The sequence below is a fragment of the Nematostella vectensis genome, chromosome 5, assembly GCF_932526225.1.
Source record: "Nematostella vectensis chromosome 5, jaNemVect1.1, whole genome shotgun sequence".
In the NCBI taxonomy this organism is placed as follows: Eukaryota; Metazoa; Cnidaria; class Anthozoa; order Actiniaria; family Edwardsiidae; genus Nematostella; species Nematostella vectensis.
In genome coordinates, this window is record NC_064038.1 from 15,937,137 (window position 1) to 15,964,526 (window position 27,390).

At 41.4% G+C, this 27,390-nt stretch overlaps 2 protein-coding genes across 3 annotated transcripts in view; both read left to right on the forward strand.

Annotated features, from left to right (window-relative positions):
- The first annotated feature begins 7,110 nt into the window (after positions 1–7,110).
- Positions 7,111–12,051, forward strand: LOC5510398 (somatostatin receptor type 5). The gene is made up of 2 exons (XM_001630797.3): positions 7,111–7,366; positions 9,454–12,051. Exon 2 carries the CDS (start codon positions 10,441–10,443, stop codon positions 11,842–11,844), a length of 1,404 nt encoding a protein of 467 aa, XP_001630847.2. The 5' UTR covers positions 7,111–7,366; positions 9,454–10,440; the 3' UTR covers positions 11,845–12,051.
- A 3,064-nt stretch (positions 12,052–15,115) lies between these two features.
- Positions 15,116–27,390, forward strand: part of LOC5510408 (fibrillin-1) — a 95,916-nt gene continuing 83,641 nt past the window's right edge. For both annotated transcript variants that reach the window (XM_048727463.1, XM_048727464.1), the window contains exons 1-5: positions 15,116–15,711; positions 16,102–16,184; positions 22,934–23,035; positions 23,494–23,589; positions 23,871–23,966. In XM_048727463.1, the coding sequence (XP_048583420.1) occupies positions 15,581–15,711; positions 16,102–16,184; positions 22,934–23,035; positions 23,494–23,589; positions 23,871–23,966 (508 nt within the window). In that variant the 5' untranslated portion in view covers positions 15,116–15,580. The remainder of the gene's footprint in view (positions 15,712–16,101; positions 16,185–22,933; positions 23,036–23,493; positions 23,590–23,870; positions 23,967–27,390) is intronic.

The window sequence follows — 27,390 nt, forward strand, 5'->3', positions numbered from 1 at the left end:
TGCACAAGGCAAGTGCCTCGTAAATTTTCGCAATCAAAAATAAGTTTTAAAAAATATGTTCACATTACACCAAAATGGAAAGAGAATAACAATCTACTAAGAAAAATATAAAAAAATTATAAGGAAATTTTTTTAGACAACCAATAAAAAAAGATACAGCAATCGAATTTCCGAGATACGCCCGGCCGTCGTCGCAGTAGACTTCCCTGGTCTTGCTTTGGGGTATCCCTTCCCGTGAGCCTTTGCTGTTCCCCTGTCCCGTGGAGATCCCGTGGGTACCCGCGAGCTGTGTTGTGTGTGCTTGTGAGCCCTGCAATCCCGTGAAGATCCCGTGAGCCCCAAGGTCACCACCCGCGACTTGCCAAGCGCTCGGATCTCAGGCAATAAGACGGATGCTCTACCAACTGAGCTATCCGACTGCTTAGGATTCTATAGTTCATTTTTGTCATATTGAGACATTTCGTGTTTTCAGCTAGGTAAATTCCGAGAAACTCTTTCGAGGAGAACAATGCGTAATGAAATACATAAACGTCTTGCCGATAAATGTGGGTAAAATGAGTCCCTTTCTTGTAGACGGAATAAAAGATTTAATAGATTTTTCTTTGTATTTTTTTCCTGTATTTTTTCGCACTAACTACGATAAAAACAGTCGCTATCTGTGAATTATCTAGACATAATTCCATATATAACGTTATCAATATTTCCTACATATGCTTAAAGCTCAAACACACGCCTCTCCCCCAAAGAGCGCCTCGTCTAAGAGTGAAGATGTGAAAAAGCGCCTTGTCTAAGCGTGTTCAATGGACTTCAATGACGAGGGGGACTGTACGTTAAAACGAAAACTGATAGTTATACCGAACACAAAATTTTTACATTGAAAGCTTGTTTATTGTTATGGTTCTTCGAAAATTTAAGCACCGCATTTGTAAAAACTAAGGCACATTTAATCTTTCAATCTAGAGATCAAATGGATTTTGTGATAAGCTCCTCCCCGAACAAGCGCCTCACCTGGGACATGGGAAATAAATACGCGGCGCTAATTGGAGTAATTACGATAGCGACATTGACCGATTACTTATCAAGGTCGCACCCGACATTTTTCTAACCATCAACATATATTTATATTGTAACAGTATAAATTTAAAAAAAAATCCTAGCAGTCGAATTTCCGAGATACGCCCGTCGCAGTAGACTTCCCTGGTTTTGCTTTGGGGTATCCCGTCCCGTGCGCCTTTGCTGTTCCCCTTGTCCCGTCCCGTGAAGATCCCGTTGGTACCCGCGAGCTGTACCTTCAGACCCTGTGTGTGCTTGTGAGCCCTGCAATCCCGTGAAGATCCCGTGAGCCCCCAAGGTCACCACCCGCGACTTGCCAATGAGCGCTCGGATCTCAGGCAAAAGCCCGATGCTCTACCAACTGAGCTATCCGACTGCTTGGGATTCTATATTTCGTTTTTGTCATATTGAGACAGGAGACAGTTCGTGTTTTTAGCTAGGTAAATTCTGAGAGACTCTTTCGAGGAGAACAATGCGTAATGAAATACATAAACGTCTTGCCGGTAAATGTGGGTAAAGAGAGTCCCTTTCTTGTAGACGGAATAAAAGATTTAATAGATTTTTCTTTGTATTTTTTCCCGTATTTTTTCGCACTAACTACGATAAAAACAGTCGCTATCTGTGAATTATCTAGACATAATTCCATATATAACGTTATCAATATGTCCTACATATGCTTAAAGCTCAAACACACGCCTCTCCCCCAAAGAGCGCCTCGTCTAAGAGTGAAGATGTGAAAAAGCGCCTTGTCTAAGCGTGTTCAATGGACTTCAATGACGAGGGGGAATGTACGTTAAAACGAAAACTGATAGTTTTACCGAACATAAAATTTTAACATTGAAAGCTTGTTTATTGTTATTGTTCTTCGAAAATTTAAGCACCGCATTTGTAAAAACTAAGGCACATTTAATCTGTCAATCTAGAGATCAAACGGATTTTGTGATAAGCTCCTTCCCGAACAAGCGCCTCACCTGGGACATGGGAAATAAATACGCGGCACTAATTGGAGTAATTACGATAGCGACATTGACCGATTACTTATCAAGGTCGCACCCGACATTTTTCTAACCATCAACATTTTATGATCTCCCGAAAAGTCGAGCTGAAAAACCTCGATATCTATTGGAGATTCGAAATATCGGGATTCGATCGACCGTATTTACTGTTTTGTAACAGTATAAATTAAAAAAAAATACAAGCAGTCGAATTTCCGAGATACGCCCGTCGCAGTAGACTTCCCTGATCTTGCTTTGGGGTATACCGTCCCGTGCTCCTTTGCTGTTCCCCTTATCCCGTCCCGTGAAGATCCCGTTGGTACCCGGTAGCTGTACTTTCAGACCCTGTGTGTGCTTGTGAGCCCTGCAATCCCGTGAAGATCCCGTGAGCCCCCAAGGTCACCACCCGCGACTTGCCGATGAGCGCTCGGATCTCAGGCCAAAGCCCGATGCTCTACCAACTGAGCTATCCGACTGCTTAGTATTCTACCGTTTGTTTTTTCATATTCTTTTGTAGGTAAACTCTTCGAGGAGAACGATGTGTAATGAAATAAAGAAACGACTTGCCGTCAGTGCAGAGAGTCCCTATTTTGTGGAAAGAAGAGAAGATTTACAAGCTTTTTATTTGTTTCTTTTTTCTATCCGTAGTTTATTCTCGCGCTAACTGCGCCAAACGTTATGTCATGTGTTTGACAGTCCCTGAGGCAGGGGGACTTTCCGTTACATGAGAACCGTAAAATAATCGTTAACCGTAATAAAGATGCCGAAAAATGTACTGTCACCGTAAAAACACCTATTTTTTCCAAACGTTTAAAAAAAGAGCGCCTATTTTTTAACCGTTATCCATAAAGCAGGCACTCCGTTCGAGACCCTCACTATGAGACTTCACTAAATAGTGCTTGCTTGGGAACGAGAAAAGATCTCTTCTTTTCGCTGGCGCAAATGACATTCTATATTCCTTACAATTAAAAGGACAAAAGAAGGAAAAAACGGTAGATGTTTTTTTTCTGAATAGGGATCGCCGACTCTACCTACTGACTTTTTGACTTGTGCTCTTCGCCATGGTTTTGTTAATTAATGCTGCAGCCTTGTACAGTAAAAAAAATGACCATCGCGTCTCGAGCAATAAGAAAATCTAGCCAAAAGTATACAGAAACAGCTAGTTATGCAATTTAAGGTAGTTAGAGTCAATATAAATGTGTTTACTCCGAATTTGATCGAAAAAAGTCGACCACCATTAAGCGGACACCTCCATATAACGGACACCTTTAACGGTCCCTTGGGTGTCCGTTATACAGTCGTTTGACAAAAGGTTGTCATCAACGGGCTTTGCGACTACGCGACAAGCCCGCATGTAAGCATGGGTAAAAAACACTGAAGCGCCTAGCTGCATATATTAGCCACCGCTACACCGTCTAAGTCTGAAGTTATGCAGTGGCTAATATATGCAGCTAAGCGCTTCAGTGGTTTTTACCCATGCTTACATGCGGGCTTGTCACGTAGTCGCAAAGCCCGTTGATGACAACCTTTATTATGATAGCTATTTCTAAATTGCTGTTTTGAAATTATCCGTTCTCAGCAGAAACTACATAGGTTTCCCTACAGGTCTGTTTCGTGGTTGCCCACTCATCAGGGGATTTAATGAGAATATTCCTACCATCGTATATATACTATTAACATTGAAATTTACATAATAATAGACTGATAGTTTTAGCTAAGGCGGTAAGAGGAACAATAACGAGTTACATTAAATATGCGGGGCGAAAACTAACAGTGCGGAACGTGTGAAAAATTGATAGCGCGAAAATTTAACGGTGACGGGATTAACAGTTCTAATTGTTTCGTAGCAGGGCTTTGTTTCTGTGGCGGCACGAGGACACAAGTTCATTGCGTTTATTTAGAGTTGATAGTTTGGGTTGGCAGATGATCGTCAGCTTTTCCTTGAGGCAGAGGTTGCAACGCTTAGTGGTACTGTTGTAGGCGGAGTGGGAAGAAAGAATGCGCCATGAAATAAAGTACTCAATCATGTTGTCCTTGAGAGTCCAGACGTGTTTGCTGAGTTCGGTGGAGTTTCTGTGTTTGGCGTGTCGGAATGATGCGGTGTGGTTTCTGTACCTGGTCTTGAAGCTGTTTTCAGTGAGCCCGACGTATGTTTCCGAGGTGTTGTTGTCTTTTCGAGTTACGGTAGCTTGGTAGATAACAGATGTCTGTAGGCAGTTTCCGTCTAGAGGGCAGGTGTCTTTCTGTCGGCAGTTGCATGTCTTGTTGTTGGTAGTGGTAGGGGCGGAGCTGGTGATCTCGGTAGCCGATGATGCGGTGATGATGCGCTTGTTGTGGTTGTCGATGATCTGTTTGGTGTTGTTCATGCAGCTGTAACTGATTTTGATGGTGTTTCTGTTGAAGATTTTACGGAGGTGGTTGTCTTTCGGGAAGTGTTTGTCTATCAGGGTGAGGAATCTGCGGCCGATGTTGGTGCTGGTGTTCTTGCTGAAGGGCGGGTTGTACCATAGGATGTTGTTGCGTTTGCGGGTTTTATGGTTGGTTACGGTGTTGGGTTCGTAGCGTAGCGTGTAGTTGTATCCGCTATCGTCGAGTGCTTTCTGGTAAGGTGGCGCGGTCTGGTCAAAGGAGGCTTGGTCTGAAGATAGGGCAGATAGGCGTCTGTTGATACCAGCAGGGATGTTCTTGGTGATGGAGGGCGGGTGGTTGCTCTCACGGTGGACATATTGTAGCGAGGAGTTCGGCTTTGTATAAGGCTGGTGTGCATTACGTTTTAGGTCAAGGGTGACGTCTAGGAAATTGACAACTTGTTTGTTTGCCTCAATGGTGATTCGGAGTCCGTTGTTGTTGAAGATGCGGCATAGTTCCTTTTTTAGGTTTTCGGTGGCTCTGGGTGTGGCGTTGGTGATGGCTAGTCCGTCGTCGCGGTAGAGTCCTACGTTCATATTGAGGTCCTGAAGTTGGGAGAGAAGGAAGTTGCCTACAAGTTCACAGGTTTCTGCGCCATCGAAGCTCCCCATCGTAACATCAAATATCGTGTTGCCTTTCTTCTGCCAGGGTGTTTGGTTGTGGACCAGGAAGGAGCTCTTGGAGTGGGTTATGATCTCTTTTTCATCAGGGGTGATTTCGTCATAGTTGGAGGCGAAGTCGAGTGCTCTTGATAGTAGGTCTTGGCTGATAGATGGGTAGAATTCTACAATGTCAAAACAGATGAAGTTGAGTTGGTGTTTGTTTTTATATATATATATTTAAAAAATATATATATAATATATAATATATATATAAATAAATATATATATATATATTTTTTTAATTGTTGTACCACGCAAGGGAAAATAAGCAAAAGCGACATTAACGAAGTTATTTTCGATTTTATGGGTGGGGCGGGGCGGGGGGGGGGGGGGGGGGTGGAGCAATAGTTAATTCAATCAACGGCTGCCAAATACTAATTTCTTTGACTCGTAATTGTGGTAATGACGCTAAAAGCGGCAATGTAAAGCGTATTCGAATGAGGCAGAAGTATGAACCAATGCTACCCTTGTGATCCGAAAATTACAACAACAAAAAACACATACAAAAAAAGAAATAAAACAACAGAAAAGGAATAAACGAAGGTTCAATAATACGAATGATTTGTATGGCCTCAATCAGAATTTCAGTTTCATAATTATTTTGCTTATTCCAAAAAAGAAAAAAATAGACAAACGTTGTTATTTTCACAACAAAATACGTTTGTTGATATTAAAAACAACCGCCCATCAATCTGTGTAAAGAATAGTCTAGAAAAGATTAGCAGTTCACCCATTTTATTTGTTTTTGTAGAGAATGTGATTTTGCTAGGTATTTTGCAATGAAACCCCAGTAGTTTAAAGAAAGGTGAAGATCATTTTAAATGATTAAAAAAAAAACCTGTAAAATATTTCCGCTTATTTACCACCATGGTTGTATTATGCCCAAACTAATTCACGCATGTATATTTGCCCAAGAAGACGAATAACTCACGTTGACCTTTTAATAAAGAAGAGAGAAGATGGTAGTTGACAACACAAGATTACAAACACATGAAGTTTTTTTTTATGAAAACGACCTTCAAAAACAAATTGCGTCTATTTCCCAGTTTCCGGGATAAGCTATGGATTTTAGGAATATTCCAATACGCGGGATACGGTAATTCGTTTTTCTACTCGATATATTTTTGTCGCGTGGCCAAATGCTCGAGAATTTTGCCTCTTAGCCAAGGTTTGCATGGTCGAGAATTTTTTCAAGAATTGTGTTCTTGGTTGAGTAATGGTTCCTCATCGTCTGGTTATAACAGGGAAATGTGAAATCCTTGTTTTATGACTTTTCCCTGTGATCTACAAACTCTTTAAACGGCTACTTTGCACTGTCCTGGGGATGGCCATTTTTAGATGTGTCACTGTTACAGGGAGACATTTTAATCACATAAGGATGGTTGATTTTGAAGCTGATGCCAGTTTGTCTATCGATGACGTCTTTGTACTTGTAGAGCGTCGCCTTCGCCATGGATGGCGCGAGATTCTAAGCGATCATAAGTACACATACGCGGGAAGTTCAGATTGTGGAATAAATCATCTGACGGTATTCTTCCTGGCTCACACAGCGGCGGTCTCTCGATCTTTAAATTGCGAGTTGTATTTGGTGATACTATCTAGGTTTGTATAGCTTGCTTGTTATCTTTTCTCTAAGCGACCCTTCAACCCCGAAGGCCAATTAATAGAGTTTCAATGTCTAGAATGGACTCGGGGCATGTACCTATATCAGGGATAAATTTTCAATAGTGCTTTGTCAATATCGCCGCTGTCAAAGTGATCTAGAAAACAGCCTCTGAGAAGATTACAGCGGATATTAAATAACAACCGATTCGTATAATTAAAAAACAAAATGAAAATTCGATGAAAATTGAATCGTCCGTAATAAAGATGCATTTGTTAGCAGGTGAACGGACCCCCCTTTGTGGGTGGGGGGGGGGGGGGGGGGGGGGGGTCGTGCTATGTTTTGTCTCTGACGTCAAACCGGTAATGGACTGCCGCCTTGCTCGGAGGGTCTGTATAAACATATCTAACTAATGCTCAATGAGCGACTACAAAGAATTATCTTTGGGACTCTAAAGCATCGTTAAGAATAAACCTCGGGGCACATACTCCGTTTGTCTTCGCGATAAGTGATAACAACGCTATTCCCCAGCACGGATTGCCACGCAACTCTAGCCCAACGAAAACAAACTCTCGACCAATAGCTCCTCGTATTGCACGAAAAAACATGGCAAATGTTATACACTGTTTTAACGAATTTCTCAAGTAAGTTATGTTTTGATGTAATTTGACATGTTTTTTATTCCTTCTTTGCTAGATTATTTTAAGTTTGTCATCGTGTATACTGTTTTATCTCAGCTTTGGTTTGATTGCTTTTGAAATCACACTAGCATGATAAAGGTTCTTTGACAGAACAGAGAAGAAATACTGTTCTGATTCAAGAAGATTCACAAGATTAGTTTAATCTTTGATGATAAGTTCGATTTTTGCGCTTTTTTTAGTTTTACAAAATAGAAGCTGATGGGGACTATAAACGCGTAATGGGAAATACAAATATACACTCTATCTTTCCAATTTTTATTCTTTTTTTCCTTTGAAAGATTATTTTGTAGTCTGCTGTATGTAGAAATCGATTTCTTTAAAAACAGCACATGCGCCACGATGCTCTTCGTGAAAATGAGATATTTATAAGCATCATTCCATATTAAATTTTGAAATTAGTTCTACTATGCATCACCGGAAGTTTCCATTCTTTTTTTCTTTTAAATTGATCTGTAATGTAAGGTTTAAAACCCGTCTAATGGCTTCCTTTATGTTCTCATTTCCACCCTTTCAAAACCATTTACAGTAGCAATTGGACTATTTGTCTCGGGCATTCATGTTTGGGTTTCTTTAGGTTACTTTGTGGAATGATGAATGCTTATTTTTTTTTTTGTGTGTGTGTGTGGCTCCAAATAAACTCATGGATCAGGGAACGGAACGTGGATGGTCGTGGATGTAATTAAAATAATACATGATGCGTAGAATCTGATGCGCATATAACCAAATCACCCGTTAGTTCTTGGATGGAGTAGATAGCCCCTTTAGAATATCCTGAAGGGAATAGAATATCCTAAATCCTGAGCATGGGGCTTTAAGAAGGCCTAACAAACCGCCATTTTACCCTTCCCTGCTGATACCGAGTAAAAAAATCATGTTATTTAAGCCAGTAACAAATATCGTTGGTAAGAAAAGCCTAGCCTTCAATCAAGGATGGTTGATTTAATGATGTCGTGCAATTGAGTTTCACATGAAAACTGAAATTCCCTAAATTTTTCCCAGATTGCTTGGGTTCCTTTTAAGATAGGAATATTCTCTTTAAGGGGATGATTCATTAATTGCGCATCTAGTGTGCGCATGCGCGTTCCCCATGTGCCAGCTGAAACGAAATCTCCGTGATTTCCACAATTCGTCAGGTGGATTATATTTATGTAGATTCTACAGATTTTTTCCCTGTCATACAAAAACTCATCACTTTTAATCAGCCCATACACTTTTAATCATTTGCGATCAACCATCTCTCTTTTTTTAGAAAAGCATATTCGACATTTACCTACTTACTATAGATATTATAAGATGTCACTTAAATTCATTTTTATAGGTATCTAAACCGTTTGAGACTTAAAGAATCACCGTTTTAAATTAGAAAGCTGTATCCTGTTATATTTTCCTAAAGTGTGCGTCAGATATTGAAGATATCTTTTCTTTTGTCACATTTATTGCATAGAGAAACACGTCACGACCTAGTGAATGTTGTAATTTGACTCAAATATTATTTTTGAATTACCTATATTCTAAGCCTCTTATTGCAGCAGATGTGCAAATGCTTCTGTGGGATCACAAGTTGCAGCAATTAATCAAAGAAATTCTTAGGCTAAGAGGCTTTTGGTTTCGGATCACTTAAAACATGGAGGCTAGTACTTAAAGTATCTTATCGAGTCACCGCGTAGACCACAGGATTCCAAGTGGCTATTCCTTCCACGGTTACTTTCGTCAACTCATTTCCAAAGTATTGAATCGAAAAACACTGAAAAATACTTTTAAAAAGTGTGGAGCTAAGGCATAATTTCGATTAACAGATATTAAAATGTTTAACCACTGCTTTTAATAATCGATAATATGTTTAGATATGGCATAAGAAAAAGGAAATAGTATTTACAGTCGCAGACTTCATTATTTTTATTTCTATATGAGTTGTCCCTAGAGCAAAAATATGTAAAGTGTCTTAGATTGGAGATAAACTCTACTTCCTATAGCAGCTAGAATTGTAATGAGTAGAAATTAATTCCAATTTCTGTGCTTTGTGATTTCAGATATTGAAAAAAAAAAACTCAAAGAGACCGACGATGGGTTCGAGGCAGTGGTGACCAAACATCGACCCTGTTATTGCAAATTTTGAGAGTTCATTGAATGATAACAATACACATTTTATGTCATCAAAGCTTCCCTGGTGAAGGCCTCCCTCGAAGAAGGAAAGTATTCACATATGCAAACAACAAATTAATCAACGTCTTCGGGTGTTTTTTGTACAAGAAAAGATCGACTAAGGCCTCCAGGCACCCGATATCAGCTGTTGCTATAATAACTGAGATTTTATACCACCAGGAGCCTCTTACACTCTTCACATACACGGCGCCGTACCGTGCAGAGTCAAGTTTGATGCATGTTAAACTTTGGGGAATTGATTGTGGTGGAAAAATGGCTGGTGTTTTTGTGTGAAGTATATCTTGGATATCAGTAAAATTTTGGCCTTGCGAATGGAAAGAGGGATATTTTGCAAACAAGAGCTAAGTAACCATTCAGACAACAACCCAAACAAACGGAAAGAAAGGCCTCTTTACAAACGAAAGGCAAGGGTTTACTCAGGAAATTAAATAACACATGTTTGGATGTGCGTGTCGACGTGTCTAATTCCTACATTTACTAAAGGGATTGATCAATTAAGAGCATAGAAGTCTCGTCAAGGAACTCAGTAAGGCACTTCATTAACAAGGAGACACTTTGCGGATGCATTGAATAATTCATCCAAAGCACCATCAACAATTGCGACTTCTTCACTTTTTTAATAAGACTGATCGAAATCATCGATACGCGCTTCTCTATTGGGTAATTCCCCGCCCCACTGCAGAAAAGTAACAAAGAAAAAAAACGTCCCCTCTCACGCCAAATACTTTTCAAAGATATTGAATTCAACAATAATATTTTCACTTCGTTTCACTGGACTGCTGAAGGAACACGATCTGCTATTTCTATTCGTCTTAAACTTTCGGGCGAGTAAAGGCCTAGGTTTTTCACTCAAGATGGCAGCCTATAACAGCAGTAGCGTATTTGAAGACAATCGGCCTCCGATGAGCCCAATCCAAATCATGCGGCTTGTCCTGTACGCCGTGATTTTTGTTTGTGGGTTAATAGGAAACGTACTAGTCATAGTAGTGGTGAAGTGTCGAGGCAAAAAGCGAACTTTCCACGACTATTTCCTCCTGAATCTCGCTATCGCGGATCTCCTTTTCATATTGTGTCTCCCGGCGGATATCTATATTGAAGTTGCCGTATTTCCTTTCACGGAATTCTATTGTAAGATATTGTATCCCCTGACAACGTTTGCCTTCTCCCTGAGTATCTTCACCCTGTCTTCCATGGCTGTAGGTCGCTGTTATGTCATGAAAAATACATCCAAGCCCCCTCTGAAAGGTCGTGCCGCCATGCTATGGATACTATTACTCTGGATCGCGTCATTTGCCTGTGTATTACCGCTGACCATCGTAGCGCGGTCGTCGTCAAGGTCTTGCAGGGAAGACTGGCCCGACCCTATATACCGCAAGGCTTTCACTGCGTCATTACTGCTGCTACAGTACATTGGTCCACTTGTTATCATCGCTTTAGCGTATGTGAACATAGGGATACTACTGGCGAAAAACAAAGTGCCGCAAACTAATTCGAACTCAAGTAAGTCTCACTCCCTACTCCATCGAATCCGACACAGGAATCTCCAAATCACTCGCACGCTTGCAGTCATCGTTGTGCTTTTTGCTTTACTGATGTTGCCGCACGAGATCGCGTGGATGTTACTGGACTTTGGACCGGACCCTAACAGCAAACTGGCGGACACTTTAATCAAATTTTCCCCTATTCTCACGTACCTCCACAGCTGTTCAAACCCCTTGGTATATGGCCTGATGACGACACAGTTCCGAAATGACGTCAGGAAGTATGTGTACTGCTGTCGCAGATACCAAGGCTCGTACGAGAGTGAAACCGAGCACAAAGCAAGCAGCGGTAAACTGTTAAAGCACAAGAAGCGGCGAAAGAAATGTGATAAGGGGAGACTGGGTGAACATGTAATCGCAGATGCTATTTCAACCTCGCACGCAGTGGGATATGGCGGGAAAGTCAATGTCATCGTGTATCTCGCTCCGAGCGACAAACGAGTGAAACTAAACAATAACGGACCTTTAAAGCAGAATGGCAGTCTGCAAGTCTACAATAAGAGCCATCAGGGAATTTGCTCGGAGACAAGTTGCGCTGAGAAGCCTAAGATTGTTATCAAAGTCAGTGAAAATGGGGACGAGGCTGGAAACAACAAAGGGAAAACTTTCAAAGATGAAGAGAATTCCGGGACATCTATGGGTAGTAGTAAGCTGTCAAAAGAGGACCAGACGGTTGACACCTCTAGCATCAAGCTAGAATTTGACGAGTCCCGGTAGAGTCCCATATTACATACTGTAGCACAAGCAGCCGCAGAATTCGTAGGTTAGTGAGCGCCTAGTCTTTTTCTCACTTTACGATGCTGAAGACGAGTCGATAGATTGTCTCTTTAAATACTTTTAAAGAATTGATGTATCCACCTATTTAACTTTCCAATTAATTGTAAGTGCAATTTCCAATTAAAGGGAATTTTAGAAGTTGACACATTTAAAAAACAATCTTTAAATGAAGGGGGGGCAACATACGCCATCAAGATAGGTGGGGTGGGGAAAATACAGATAGAAGGGGAGATAGCCTGCTTGCAGGCGGTACTCGGTGTTATCATCGCGAAAAACCCTCGCCTTTCGGTGATCGGGCGCCATCTTGTATCGGCTTAAAATACAAGATGTCGCCCGATCACCGAACCGAGAGGAAGATGTCGCCCGATCTCCGAACCGAGAGGAAGATGTTGCCCGATAACCGAACCGAGAGGAAGATGTCGCCCGATCACCGAACCGAGCCTGATCACCGAACCCGAAAGGGTTTTCCGCAATAATAACATCGAGTACCGCCTGCTAGCAGGCTATAGGGGAGAGGCAATACAAAATACATAAGAAATACATAAAAATACAAACATAAAAACACTGCTAAAAGTTCAATAAATGGGGTCATTAGGAAAACAACAACAGGAACAAAAAGAGAATTCCCCCCTCCCCCCCTTGCCTAGTTGGGATGAGTTGCATAACAAACAATTCGAGTCGCCAGGATCGTGCCTATTACATGCCATATTTCATCAGTTAGGGGGGGCGTGGTGGTGGTGGTGGCGGTGGTTTAAGTAAAACCCGGTATCCACCAAATATCACCAAATAAATGAGTTTTCAGCCAGGGATCACCGGTTGAGGTTTTCCGCTCTGGGGTTGAAAATTGACATTCGTGTGACGCAGGCCGGGTTGGAAAAATATACAATTAGCTTGCACGTAACATGCAGCGGACAGCAGAAACCATCAAACGCATGCAATGTATGCGTACAGCGTATTCCAAAATTCAACCCGCATATAACCTGTCATACCAAACATATTCCCCTGGGAATTGATGCCCATTCCCGATCCCGGATCTACAGAAAACATGGTAAAAAATAACGATTCCTGTCAATTGAGACTCGAGGCAAAAATTTGTCAAGAAAAACATTTGCTTACTAATCTTGAAAAGTCCTTAGGCCCAGGCATCCAAGAGACTGACCGAGCGTGTTTGAAGGTCACCCAAATATTGATATGAAGCAGCTACCCTTCTGTAATCGGCGGCTCCTGTGAATGCATGAATTGTTTAAGGGTGGTGCTATAACTCTACCTTGTTTATACGCAATAAAAAGAAACCGACTACCGACAGAATGTAAAAAAAACTAGTGACTAGCGACAAAAAATAGTTGCCGACTACCGACATTTTATTCCCGTACTTTTAGCGGAGCTAAAGAAGCGAAGCGAAGCGCCGCGTGAGCCGAGCCCCATATCTAAGAAAAAGTGGTATATAAAACAATACGGTAACAAATATTGGTAACCTATCGAGTCGAGTTTTCGTGACGTGATGTCCGTCTGTCCGTTTGTCCTTTAAAAGCATCGTATGACAACCAAACTTGGCAGGTGTGATGAATGTGTCAAGGGAGGTGCAAATATGTGGTCACATGATTTGTGACGTCATCGATGACGTCACTAAAACAAAAAAATATTTATATTTCTCGAAGGAAACATCATATGGCAACCAAACTCGATAAATGTCATGCAGGTGTTTACGTCATCGATGACGTCACTTAAAGCAAAAAACGTGATAAAATATAAAAACGTCATCTAAAAGCAAAACTATTACGATTTCATTTTAAAAATATCCATATCTCATGAACAAAACATCATATGACAACCAATCTTGGTATGTATCATGAATGTTTTATGGGGGGTGAACCAATTTGGTCACGTGAATGTGACGTAATCAATGACGTCATCTAAATAAAAAAATATATCATACATCGTATGACAACAAAACTCGGTAGGTGTGATGTATGTTTCAAGTGGGGTGCAATGAGATAGTAACGTGACGCCATCGATGACGTCAATAAATTAAAACTACCCTGACGCCAGAACATCGTATGACAACTGAACTTGTTATGAGTCATGTAGATGTGGGGGGCAGGCGGCATAACAAGCTGGTCACGTGATCTGTGAAATCGTTGACGTCGTCAAAAACGATATAATAATATTTAATGTTTTTAATAATATTTATTATTAAGTGAAAATTAGCAAAGATTTGGTCGTTTGGAGCTCCGCTTTTAGGCAATACTTCCATCGTCAGTCTACTTAAATTCAGCCATTTCAGAATCTGCACTGTGTATTTCCTGTCAATTATTAAGCCATTACTAATAAATTATTAATTACTAGTGAATCCCAAATAATGTTTATCTAGTTTATATATGAAATCTGGTAGAAAAGCGAATACTAATTGAGATTTACCGACAAAGACAGATAATTCTACCAAAATTTAACTGACTGCCGACATGCTGACCCCCCCCCCCCCCCATCCAGACCCTGGTAGAATGGTGCATCACGTATTAAAAATGAACCAAAAACGCATAAATATTTATGATCTACTTTTCATTATTATACTTTTAGAAAAGACAATGCAATAAAAAATAATAATAAAAAAATAACATAAAATAAAGCGCATAACAATTCTATGGCGTGTGACAGATTGCGTATTGCGTGACAACCCACAAGGAAGTGAAGTGATAGGTTGAGGGGACCCTCCCAAGGGGTTCTAGTGATAGGTTTAGGGGCCCTTCCAAGGGGTTCTAGTGATAGGTTGAGGGGACCCTCCCAAGGGGTTCTAGTGATACGTTGAGGGGACCCTCCCAAGGGGTTCTAGTGATAGGTTGAGGGGACCCTCCAAAGGGGTTCTAGTGATAGGTTGATGAGACCCTCCCAAGGGGATATAGTGATAGGTTGAGGGGACCCTGCAAAGGGGTTCTAGTGATAGGTTGAGGGGACCCTCCCAAGGGGTTCTAGTGATAGGTTGAGGGGACCCTCCGGTTGCGTGAGGAGCGAAATTTCTTTATGATTTACGACGCACAATGGCTGGCTGTGAATGCGCATAGTTCCACTCCGTCCAATCACCGCATTTCCGGTAATCACCGTCCGCAAGTGAAACTGATCATGGAGATGTCACGAATCAAACGAACCACGGGGACCTGGGACGGGATTATCCCACATATAGGGGTATCAAATTCGCGCTTGCTTAAATAAAGCACGGGTCAACTTTGTCGGAATATCTAATTTCCTGCCAGATATCTGTCGTTTCTTGACATAAGTCCTCAGGATGCTATGCTAGACTAATACCTTAGAAGTCAACAACACTTCTAGTGAGAGCAGCCCTCTGCGACGATCAACGGAGAGATTATTGGAGTCGCTTATCGTGTTTTACCCGTGAGCGCACCAAACTCGCAAGTCCACGGATTTCTCATTGAGTTTAGAGCCGTCGGGTTCTAGGCTGTGGTGGGATCTCTTCCTAGGCCGGACACACATTGTGGATTGCTTTAGTCAAAGACTGCGACCCACGGCGAGTGCTCTCTAGAGTTTATTTTATCCACGGCGTTCAAACGCAGCTATCTAGTGCTGCGTTGTGGTAAGATACGCGGCGGATTTTTCTAATCAAAGAATCCTTAGGAAATTCCGAACGAAGAACAATAATATCGGGAGCTTCAACTGTAGAAATATGGACGGAAAATTGAGATTAGGACTTTGGTTATTGTTCTCGTGGTTGGAACTATGCCTTTCACAGGGTTCCCTGCAGTTCCAAGACCAACCAAGCCCTCCACCACGAAAACAATACCAGATTCTACAAGGGTAAGTAAAACACGCGTGTTCTCAAAATGCTAACGCGCGCAGCTTTACAACGTGTGTACAATGTAAACTATTATACTAATATACTCACTAGACATAGCGCAGTTTTTATAAGTGTCATTGAATATGCTGGTTTGCTCACTTCGCGCCAGAGGTCGGCCGAGTTTAAGGATGCTACTGTCTGTGCCAAGTGGCTAGCCTGCCGTTACGGCAAGCATCATACACACAAATTCCCTCTTTTAAGTAGGATCAAAACTTGTGACTATCCCTTACAAAATTTGCTTCTGTCGAACACTTACAGTAACCTATTAATTTTATTTATCCCTATTGTTTTCACAGTGGGAACTAATGTTATTTATAGCCTTCAATTAATGATTAATTAATTTTCTGCAGCCCCCATGTTTGCGGAGGACTCCTCAACCCCAGCTGTTGTCCTGGTTGGCAGCAGCGTTCTTCACTCGGACTCTGTGTAGTACGTAAGTATCAAGTAATATCAAGGTTTTTGGATGCTTTTCAAGTGTATTGCATCCAGTAAAACCGCAGTTATCCGCACGCGCTCCGCCCAGCTAAAACCCCTGGCCCTCTTAAGATAGGCCAAATGCTTGGAAGTTTTACTTTTGTGGAAAAAGTGCGCTTAACGATGTTTAATGGAATAATCAAAGAACTGTTTGAAAAGCTTGTCATGCGTTGATTCAATCCCCTTGGCGTCATGACAGTTATGAAAAAATGCAAGTTAAGCGGTCATGCTAACCAATGGCGTGGTTATTGGTGACCCTGATGTCTTGAACGCACGATATCCTAACTCACCTCGTCAAAATAACAATGTTCTTTGTACAACGACTGTATTATTATATATATTTAAAGCTCGTTTAACTCACCACAAGCCTTTCGCATCTAGATTTCATGGACAATTACTCTGACCCGAAAAAGCCGCTCCGACCAACTTGGTATCATGGTCACGGTGAATGTTTTGCAAATGTCAAATCTATTCTTTTCGACACAGGTTTTCCGGTTATTCCGGCAATTCGTTTTCGGATGTTAATTCCAAATTAACGTTTTCTTGAACTCTCTGGCATTCAGTGTGACTGTTACCGTCGACAATTTTCTCCAGGTATTGAAATGATACAAGATAATCCCGATAAAAATAATCAACGTCTGCCAATGTGCCAACACTTTTGTGCGCCAAAATAGAAGCACACGAAAAGTAAAAACAAAAAGGCACGCTCTCCGTTTTGCATTCTGGCCCTAAAATACACAATCTCGACCTTAATTCATACATTATTATTTAGAAATATTGTATTTTTTATGGTCTTTACCGGTTAAGACACAGTTTATTGGTATTTATTGCTCGATAACAAGGGGTAAGGGAGCCCATGAGCTAGACTAAATAGCGCAAAATAACGAGGCGATATTAGAAATAAGTTCATTTATGTTTATCGTCGTTACTAGGCGATAAGTAGTTAGAAGCTTTACTAAAGCGGATGTGTAATCTGATTATACAAATTATAAACTGTTGCAAAAATAAATATGACTGTACTTTTTTTTCAAGAAAATTTGACAGAACGAGCCGGGACTACATTTGTTTTTTTTCTATTTTAGCTTTTCTCCTCCAAGGAGAATTCGACTTCCAGGCTGTCCTACTTATCAGAGCTTTTTTACGGTGAAATTAGCTTTGAGTGTCAATCAGATAATTCCATTAATTGAATGATATTACTATCATCAATTCCAAATGTTTAGTGGAATAAGTAGTGATAATAGCGATAGCCTTAGGAATTCTTGTGTGGCTTTTGATAAGACAGAATGTCTCACGTGGGATTATAGCACAACTAAATGTTTGCTCTAGGCATGCGCTGTGTAGCAAGCGCTCCTGAGTTTGAGTGAATTAGGAGAATGCGAGCAAAGAGTATGACCTTGCTCCCTCCTATTTCCGCTGAAACTCCACAGAAATGCTTACTGCGCCGGCTAGTTTACCCCTATTACCTTTTTTATGCCTTGTGGAACATGGGGCATAGTTTACCCTCCAAATACCTGCCCTATTTGTGCCATTTTGTACGCGCTTGCACTTCGCCGTTGATGACGCGTGGGTGGTAATCTTATATCAAATATACTTTTCAAACCATACTTTTTTGTTAATTTTTTTTTGCATTTTTCGATGTATCTAAATTTTAACCAAGTCAGTGGCATCTAATACGTACCTATCCTTTTTTCAAATAATGTCTTACGTTTTTGATACTGTATAGCTTCAAGATAAACCTGCTTACACCATACCTATGTGGTGGCGGCGTTGGTGTATAATGGTGAATGGAAGTGATGATTGTAGTGAAAGTGGTGATTGCGGTGAAAGTGATGATTGTAGTAAAAGTGGTGATTGTGGTGGCGATGGTGGTGCTGGTGATGATTATGGTGACGGTAGTGGTGATGGTAATGGTAGTGGTGATTGTGTTGACTGGTGGTGATGATGATTGTGATGGTGGTGGTGATGGTAATGGTAGTGGTGATTGTGTTGACGGTGGTGATGATGATTGTGATGGTGGTGGTGATGGTAATGGTAGTGGTGATTGTGTTGACTGGTGGTGATGATGATTGTGTTGACTGGTGGTGATGATTATGGTGACGGTAGTGGTGATGGTAATGGTAGTGGTGATTGTGTTGACGGTGGTGATGATGATTGTGATGGTGGTGGTGATGGTAATGGCAGTGGTGATTGTGTTGACGGTGGTGATGATGATTGTGATGGTGGTGGTGATGGTAATGGTAGTGGTGATTGTGTTGACTGGTGGTGATGATGATTGTGATGGTGGTGGTGATGGTAATGGTAGTGGTGATTGTGTTGACTGGTGGTGATGATGATTGTGTTGACTGGTGGTGATGATTATGGTGACGGTAGTGGTGATGGTAATGGTAGTGGTGATTGTGTTGACGGTGGTGATGATGATTGTGATGGTGGTGGTGATGGTAATGGTAGTGGTGATTGTGTTGACTGGTGGCAGTTATGATGCGGTGCATTCACCCCTCCCCTCCCCCTCTCCCAGTTGCTGACCTATCTGTAAGTGTCGACATAAATCGCTTTTGTTTCTCGCCCTACGATATGCATAAAATATTTAAAGGTCACTCTTTGGCCAAAGAGCATTACTTTGACGTTTTTGTCAACGTCATTACACAAGTAATATGTCCCTGAACTATCTTTCTCTGAGACGCAGCATATTTCGCGGGCGCTCCCTAAAGATCCATTTTTGTGTCCGACTGAAGAAATCGGGTGATCTCGAACATTGTCCTAAAGTATTGTTCTTAAAACTCATTTTTATAGAATTTGCATCAGCCTTTGCCACCCAGATAGCCTGGTCTATTCTTGTCAATACGTCCACTTAGCAATCCTCGAGCGTTAAGCCCGTGGTTACCACTCGAACTAGAGTCCTCTTTACTTTCTAAACCCGCCTTGTAACTCATTGTCTGATAGTGTGACTTTAGGGCCGACGTCATGATGTAGCGGCAATTTGTAAAGTTTAATAAGTGAACATCGACAATCAATCTCACCTATGTGTAAGGCGGAAGGGAATTACTAGTGAGTTATAGGCTCATTTTGGTCCGCCTTCTTTACGAAAGCCAGCTCAGTAACCCATCGAGTAATTGTATTGTATTGATGAGACGTTATCGTCATGCCCGGTGGAAAAGGAAAAAAGGCCCGGCCTTTAAAGCACAAAATTGCAATTTGAAGAGATGGATATGGGTTTACATACGAATTAGCCTCCGATAATGTTTGACCTACCTGCTGCGGGCGAGATAATGAGACAACGGCGCTTGTTGAAAGAACAAGAGGTGTTATTTGGCTATAAACAAAAAATGGATTTCAAGTCATTTTGACCGTCCTGTGTCTGAACGCTGAACGTCTGATGGAGGGATATTATTTATATATTTTCCGTTCTATATCCCATTCCATATTTCACCATTTTGTCGAGGAACTACTCCTCTATCAGTCTGAATAAGATCCCCATTAACTTTTATTTCATTTCAGCCCCTGGCTGCAATTCCGGGTGAATTTCGGCTCTCATTCCTCCTTCCCCTCTAAAGACACTGATTTATACTTATCAACACAGGTCAAATTAACTGCAAATTTCTCCCCCGCTGTCAGTAGCCTCAGTGGAGGTCCCTGACTCTTTTTCTTCATTCGTTAACAGACTACCCTACTTATAGGTCGAACGAGGGTTTCTGTGAATACCCCTTTATAAATGACATATATTTGTAAGCGTCTGCTTAGGCTCTCTCTGACCCTGTCTTCGCCCTCGGTGTCTAGGGGTCGACATAGAGCCCCGGGCTTATTGGGAATATTCTGTTTTGAATGCTTCTACCAGTCTTTTCGGTAATGTTATTAATGTGGACATTTATTTGAGCCAAATTGACGCTGCATCAACAAAACGAAACAAAAACTGCTGCGCGAGATCTTTTTTAGCATTTTCGGTCCATAGTAAAATCTGCACTCAGGACTGAACCCAGGACTGGACTCTGTACTGAACCCAGGACTGGACTCTGGACTGAACCCAGGACTGGACTGTGTATTGGGCATTCCCAATACATCATTTTTAGATATTATGTAGGCGTGATCACGTGCGTTTTAGTCCTTCTGACCTATTTGCTCTTTTTATTAATTGTCAATTAGAAAAATTTGTCAACAATTAGTGCGAAATTTTAGGGCTGTTGCACTGGTCTGTAGTGTGATCCACGAGGAATGATACATGTTTACCGAGTTCGTCCGAGAAGGTTTTCACGGTAAATAACAGTACTAACGGCCTCAGATTACCTTGATCAACTTGGTTTTGCTTGGCCTATCAATAGTTTGCGGTCGGAACAAGATGGTGTAACTATGGTGACAGCCCTCTGGCAGCCGCCATTTTGTCATTCTAGCAGGATTTTTATTGGGGGGGGGGGGGGGACGAAATCTTTTTCGGAGGGAGTGGGACTGGGGGGAGGGAGATCTCTGATAAAAATCTGACCCAAACCCCCTCACCCCCCCCCCCCCCCCCCAAAAAAAAAGGTTTTTTTATGCCTTTGCATTATCTCCACGGGACGTTTATTGTCGGATTTGGCTGCATACCAGAGTGATCTAATGCTTTATAGTTTTGTTTACAAATACCACACTAGAGAACCGAAATACCACACTAGAGAACCAAAATCGGACCTTCGGCCGTTGTTGGGTGGGGGGGTGCGTTCGCACCCCCTGCACCCCCCTAGGAAAGGGCCTGTAAGCACCCATTTCCATCGGCTGAATTGGCTAAGCCAATACGATATTTTTCTCTGAATTTGTTAACTAGAGTATAAAACTTTGTTTCGAGATTTTAGCGCATTGTGCCTTCCAATATGAAACTGAAACAATAACAAATGGCAAGGGCACTTTAGTAACCCTACAAATGATCTCAGTTTAACGTGAAAGACGGGGTCTTGCTTGGCCCATCAATACTGTACTGTCCGTACATGGCGGGGTCTTGCTTGGCCCATCAATACTGTACTGTCCGTACATGGCGGGGTCTTGCTTGGCCCATCAATACTGTACTGTCCGTACATGGCGGGGTCTTGCTTGGCCCATCAATACTGTACTGTCCGTACATGGCGGGGTCTTGCTTGGCCCATCAATACTGTACTGTCCGTACATGGCGGGGTCTTGCTTGCCCCATCAATACTGTACTGTCCGTACATGGCGGGGTCTTGCTTGGCCCATCAATACTGTCCGTACATGGCGTCGGGACGTTGTGGTCCGCCAAGTAGCCAAGCCTTCTAATGTTAGATGCTTGCACGGATTCCACAGGGCTTAAGTTCTTGGGATTTTACCATAGGTCAAAGGCGTTCTCTCAAACGTGCAGAAAGACACTGCATGCCTGATGACTTATCATATGCTCAATGAAAAAAAAAAAAAAAAACTAATTTTTCGGCATTTACTTCGTTATTACGAACAGTCGTGTGAATGTCCAGTTTAAGTGAATAGAAATACAATGAATAGAATCCAGAATAGAGATACATAGTAAAAAAAACGTAAATTGTCTTTTGAAAGGTCAACTTTTCTTGATTTTGCGTAACTTCCTGGAGGAGAATATGATCCTTTTTTTTTTCTCGAATGAAAAATAATTATTTGATCTAAGAATAGGATTTTGATTGTTTTTTTTTTATTCTCTTTATTCTAAGACGAGAACGTTATCTAGACAGAAGAAGAATGCGTCAGAGTAGGGCCTTAAGTTGCGTGGAATTCAATTGTGTTGTGCCTGATATGGGGTCAGACAAACTTCCAATATCCATTAATGAAGACGTGTGGATATAGTTAGCTTTGGGCATTGTATAAAGACGCAAATAGATCGCGAGTTTGAGTGCAAGTAATGTACACAGGTATATTACTTCTAGTTTTGGGTCAGGGAAGTGGTGCGTTAGAGGATAACTAACATTTAATATTTTTTGCCAAGACACATTTGTACCAAATAGTGAGGAAATAAAATGATTAATTTTGATTCAGGGATAACACCGAATACCTTTGCTTGGCAAAGAGTTTGTTGGATCAAGGAAAGAAGGGTGTCACTTAGACGTTTGATCCCTCAATTCCCCATACCTCTTGTCTCTTCGTTCTTTCTCAAAGTGGCTTAATATTTATAGTAACATCCTCCCTTGTTCTCTGTGTCTATTTTCTGTCTGCTCTGCTCATATTTATCGCAGGAATATGACGGTTTCGATAGACTGTATAAATCTGGCTCCAGAATGCGTTCCGTTTTTTCCCCCAAAACCTCGTTATCGGAATTAGAAACTTATCACCAATTTATCGCTTGTCCAATTTAACATTTTTTATCAGCAAAACACAGCTGTCAAACTCACCCGCATCAGGCGGGTGTCACAAGATTTGGACCTCATCACAAGCCTAATTTTTGTGAGAATGTTCATACATCCCTGTATTCACCCGCATTGGCTCCTTGTTTTTTTTTTGTCCACATATTTACTGTATTTCACCCGATTTCACAAGATTTTTGTCAAGTTGGGTTGACAGCTATGGCAATATTGTCGCTTTGCAACAACATGTCGGTTGGTAGAATGTAAATATTAATATCTGAATCGGAGTATTCGGATTGAGAAGGCATTTTTCATTCCAAATTTGTTGTCGGGTTGGGTAGAGAACACCGAATGTGCTGTTTCATTTTCTATATAGTGTAGATGATATATTTGAATCTAAACTATATATTGTATTGGTTTATTGCAGCAATTTGTCGATTTGGATGCGGAACTGGGATTTGTGTTCGACCTAACGTGTGTCGCTGCCCTCAAGGAAACTTTGCCCCGCAGTGCCCTGGCACCGTTACAGGTAAAGTAAAGGTTACGGTGATGGTGAAGATAAAGGTAAAAACACGATGGTCAAGGTTAGGTTAAGTTACAGGTGAAGGTTAAGGTAAAGTTTAAGGTTAAGGTTAATATAGAGGTTGAGATAAAGGTGAAAACGAAAGCGAAGGTGAAGGCGAAGGCGAATTTAAAGTTAGAGGTGATGGTGGAGGTTAAGTTAATGTTATGTTGAGGGTAAATGTAAAGGAAAGGGTAAGATGAAGGTGAAGGTTAAGGTCAAAGCGAAGGTGAAGGTCAAAGTAAACGTGAAGGTGAAGATAACGTTGGTGGTAATGAATGTGAAAGTAAATTAATATAATGTTAATTGGGGCAAGGTGAATTGAGGTAATTAACAGGATGAACCATGTCGACTTTGACTTGTGACCCGTAGCAACATTACACAATCCACTTTGAGATTCTTCATTTTTTTCTTTTTTTTTTCAGCTCAACGGTGCAAAATTCTATGTTTCAATGGCGGATCATGTACAGACGACACATGTACATGCCTTAAGGGGTACACGGGACGATTTTGTGAAACACGTACGAATGCCTTACGGTTCTGAAGCAGACCACTAAGTATTCCGAGTTGTAGAAAAACTGAAATTTTGTAAAAAAAAATATCATTAATGTCAATTTCTAATATATCTTAATCTTAGCTCTTGTGAAAATCTTTCGTGTATTTCTCTTTTTATCTATATATGTTCTCTGATAAAGTTCTACCAACTACGCGCAAGTTCGTCTGTACCAACACTGCTTTACTGGCGTCAGCTGTTTGTACGGTAGTTCGTCTATATACCAACACATTGTTTCGCTTGTTTCAGCTGTCTGTACGGAGCCTTGTCTTAACGGCGGAAGATGCACTGGACCGGATGTATGTGCATGTCCCTACGGCTTTGCAGGAAAAAGGTGCCAATCAGGTGTGTAATTGCTGTAACTCTACAATAGTAATGCCATAGTAACTATATCATGCAATGACATATCAACAATCATGCAATGACAGATATCTTTCAATGGATATTTTAAAGTTGCCGGGACCCGAATTGATTATAGTCACATATCGATTGTTATTGTCAAGGTTCAACGAGACGCAGTCGTGATTGACTGTGACGTATATTATAGATTAAAGACGTACAAACAAATGATATCTATTTTTATACAAAAATTACATGTTTTTTTATACATTACAATTTAGTTTTTGGGAGTGCGCGAGTGTATGTTGACGCAAAGTGCACCGAATTTGACAACGATGGAGCTTTAATTGCATATCTTTTACTCGATATGAGACATAAAAGGCAAAAGAAAGTCTTAAATCGGTTATCAAGGGTGAAAGAGAAAATTTGTAAAGCCCCGTATAGTCGTTTTCTTGAGTCAGGATGGTGGAGTTTGCACAACCAGAGCCTTTACATTGTCCACAAGCTGGCATTGACTTCTTCTTTACGATCCTTTATTTGGACGTAGACACGATAGCTATGATATATGGCTGCAGCTGATGTTGGGGGAAGGCTATTTGGCTGGTCTTGCTTGGTCTTCGTTGCCAGCTTTTCCTGGTAACGCTGGTACCTTAGATAATCGAGGACTTGCCCTGGCTATCCGTTGTAGAGCAGAACAAGTGCAGTTTTACCTGCCGTCGCGACCGCATCTCTTGATGCAGTCCCTGCAACAAACACATTTGATTGCTCCCGAAAATGAGAGGACGAGAAAAACTTCTTAAGCGACGCACCCTTCCCGATTCCATGCACGCGAGATGTTGTGTCGCAACCGAGAACATACCTAGTTGCAGCTGGACTCTCTTTATATTCCACACCCGCAGACGAAGAATATTAGATTTAGGCCCAGGGATGAAGTAAATATCATGGCCATCAGGATCGGCATAGAATAAAAGCATGATAAGAAGATCTGTATCGTCTCTAACTAGCACGGTCGTTCTTGTTTTGGCGGACTCTACAGCTTTCTTGACAAGCACGTCAGCGTAGCTGTCTGCCTGAAGCGTCTCGCACTGGCTGTGGCATAGGGCATCAATCAGTATGGTTATAAACAGTTGCTTGTTCTTAGCATTTTAGAGGAACTGGTCCTTCTTCATGGTAACCTTAATATCTTACGTGAAAGTCACATTAGCGCCAAACGTACCCGACGATCTCCTTTGTTGCGCCATTCGCTTGGCAGAAAAGCACTGTTCACATCCATCAATTTCCTTTGTTGTGTCATTTGCTTGGCGGAAACCCTGTTCATATCCATCAATTTCCTTTGTTGTGTCATTTGCTTGGTGGAAAAGCCCTGTTCGTATCCACCAATCCCCTTTGTTGCGTCATTTGCTTGGTAGAAAAGTCATGTTCGTATCCATCAATCTTTACTTTGTTGCGTCATTTGCGTAGTAGAAAAGCCCTGTTCGTATCCATCAATCTCCTTTGTTGCGCCATTTGCTTGGTGGAAAAGCCCTGTTCGTATCCATCAATTTCCTTTGTTGCGTCATTTGCTTGGTGGAAAAGCCCTGTTCGTATCCATCAATTTCCTTTGTTGCGTCATTTGCTTGGTAGAAAAGCCTTGTTCGTATCCACCAATTTCCTTTGTTGTGTCATTTGCTTGGTGGAAAAGCCTTGTTCGTATCCATCAATTTCCTTTGTTGCGTCATTTGCTTGGTAGAAAAGTCATGCTCGTATCCATCAATTTCCTTTGTTGCGTCATTTGCTTGGTAGAAAAGCCCTGTTCGTATACACCAATCTCCTTTGTTGAGCCATATGCATGGTGGAAAAGCCATGTTCGTATCAATCAATCTCCTTTGTTGCGTCATTTGCTTGGTGGAAAAGCCCTGCTCGTATCCATCAACCTTCTGTGTTGCGCCATTTGCTTTATAGAGAAGGTATGTTCGTATCCATCAATCTCCTTTGTTGCGCCATTTGCTTGGTAGAAAGCCCTGTTCGTATCCATCAATTTTTCTTTGTTGCGTCATTTGCTTGGTAGAAAAGCCCTGTTCGTATCCATCAATCTCCTTTGTTGCGTCATTTGCTTGGTAGAAAAGCCCTGTTCGTATCCATCAATCTCCTTTGTTGCGTTTCAGTTTAAGTTTAATCGTTGTTTATCGAGGGGAGACATATTTAATCGAATATACAGTTTTCTAACATATGGCCCTCGGTTTGTAAGCACTGTCACTGGGGGTGGTCACTGCCAGAGGGTTTATTGCGTCTCCAGTGGTTCTTTTACGTCCCTTCGCTTCAGGTTAATGAAGGGCATCTTGAAGAGACGGGACCTCCGGTTTAGTGTCCTTATCCGAGAAGACTGGAAACACGGGAGAATAACTTCAACTCACTTGTGACACATTCGAATCAAGGCAGGAACCCGGAAAAATCCCTAGTTTGAGCCAGGATTCGAACCTGGGCCACAGCGGTGAGAGGCCGACGCTAACACACTAGGCCACCCGTGCATTCATTTGCTTGGTAGAAAAGCCCTGTTCGTATCCATCAATTTCCTTTGTTGTGTCATTTGCTTGGTGAAAAAGCCCTGTTCGTATCCATCAATTTCCTTTGTTGTGTCATTTGTTTGGTAGAAAAGCCCTGTTCGTATCCATCAATTTCCTTTGTTGTGTCATTTGCTTGGTAGAAAAGCCCTGTTCGTATCCATCAATTTCCTTTGTTGTGTCATTTGCTTGGTAGAAAAGTCATGTTCGTATCCATCAATCTCCATTGTTGCGCCATTTGCTTGTTAGAAAAGCCCTGTTTGTATCCATCATTTTCCTTTGTTGCGTCATTTGCTTGGTAGAAAAGCCCTGTTCGTATCCATAAATCTCCTTTGTTGCGTCATATGCTTGGTGGATAAGCCCTGTTCGTATCCATCAATTTCCTTTGTTGCGTCATTTGCTTGGTAGAAAAGCCCTGTTCGTATCCACCAATTTCCTTTGTTGTGTCATTTGCTTGGTGGAAAAGCCTTGTTCGTATCCATCAATTTCCTTTGTTGCGTCATTTGCTTGGTAGAAAAGTCATGCTCGTATCCATCAATTTCCTTTGTTGCGTCATTTGCTCGTATCCATCAAAAACGCCAATCGGCGCGTTAATTAATTTGATTATATTCAAAACTCCGGCCGAATAAATCAAATACTAGTTAAATGTATGGGTTTATTTTGTTTATTATCGATTAATGACATTTTCTTTTTTTTTCCATCAATAACATTAGAATAGTCAATTTTTTGCTGTTGAAGCCGATCAAAAACTCCCAGGATAGCCAGAGTCTTCACGCCGTCCGACCTTACTCTCCATAAAAAAAATCTAATTTTGAGCTTGTTGCTCTATTGTGATATTGGGGGACTTTTAATATGTTATAGAGAAGATGTTTCTGTACCTAAAACCGTTG

Coding starts and splice junctions, on each gene's coding strand:
- LOC5510398 (XM_001630797.3), top strand. CDS start 10,441: ATGGCAGCCTATAACAGCAGTAGCGTATTTGAAGACAATCGGCCTCCG.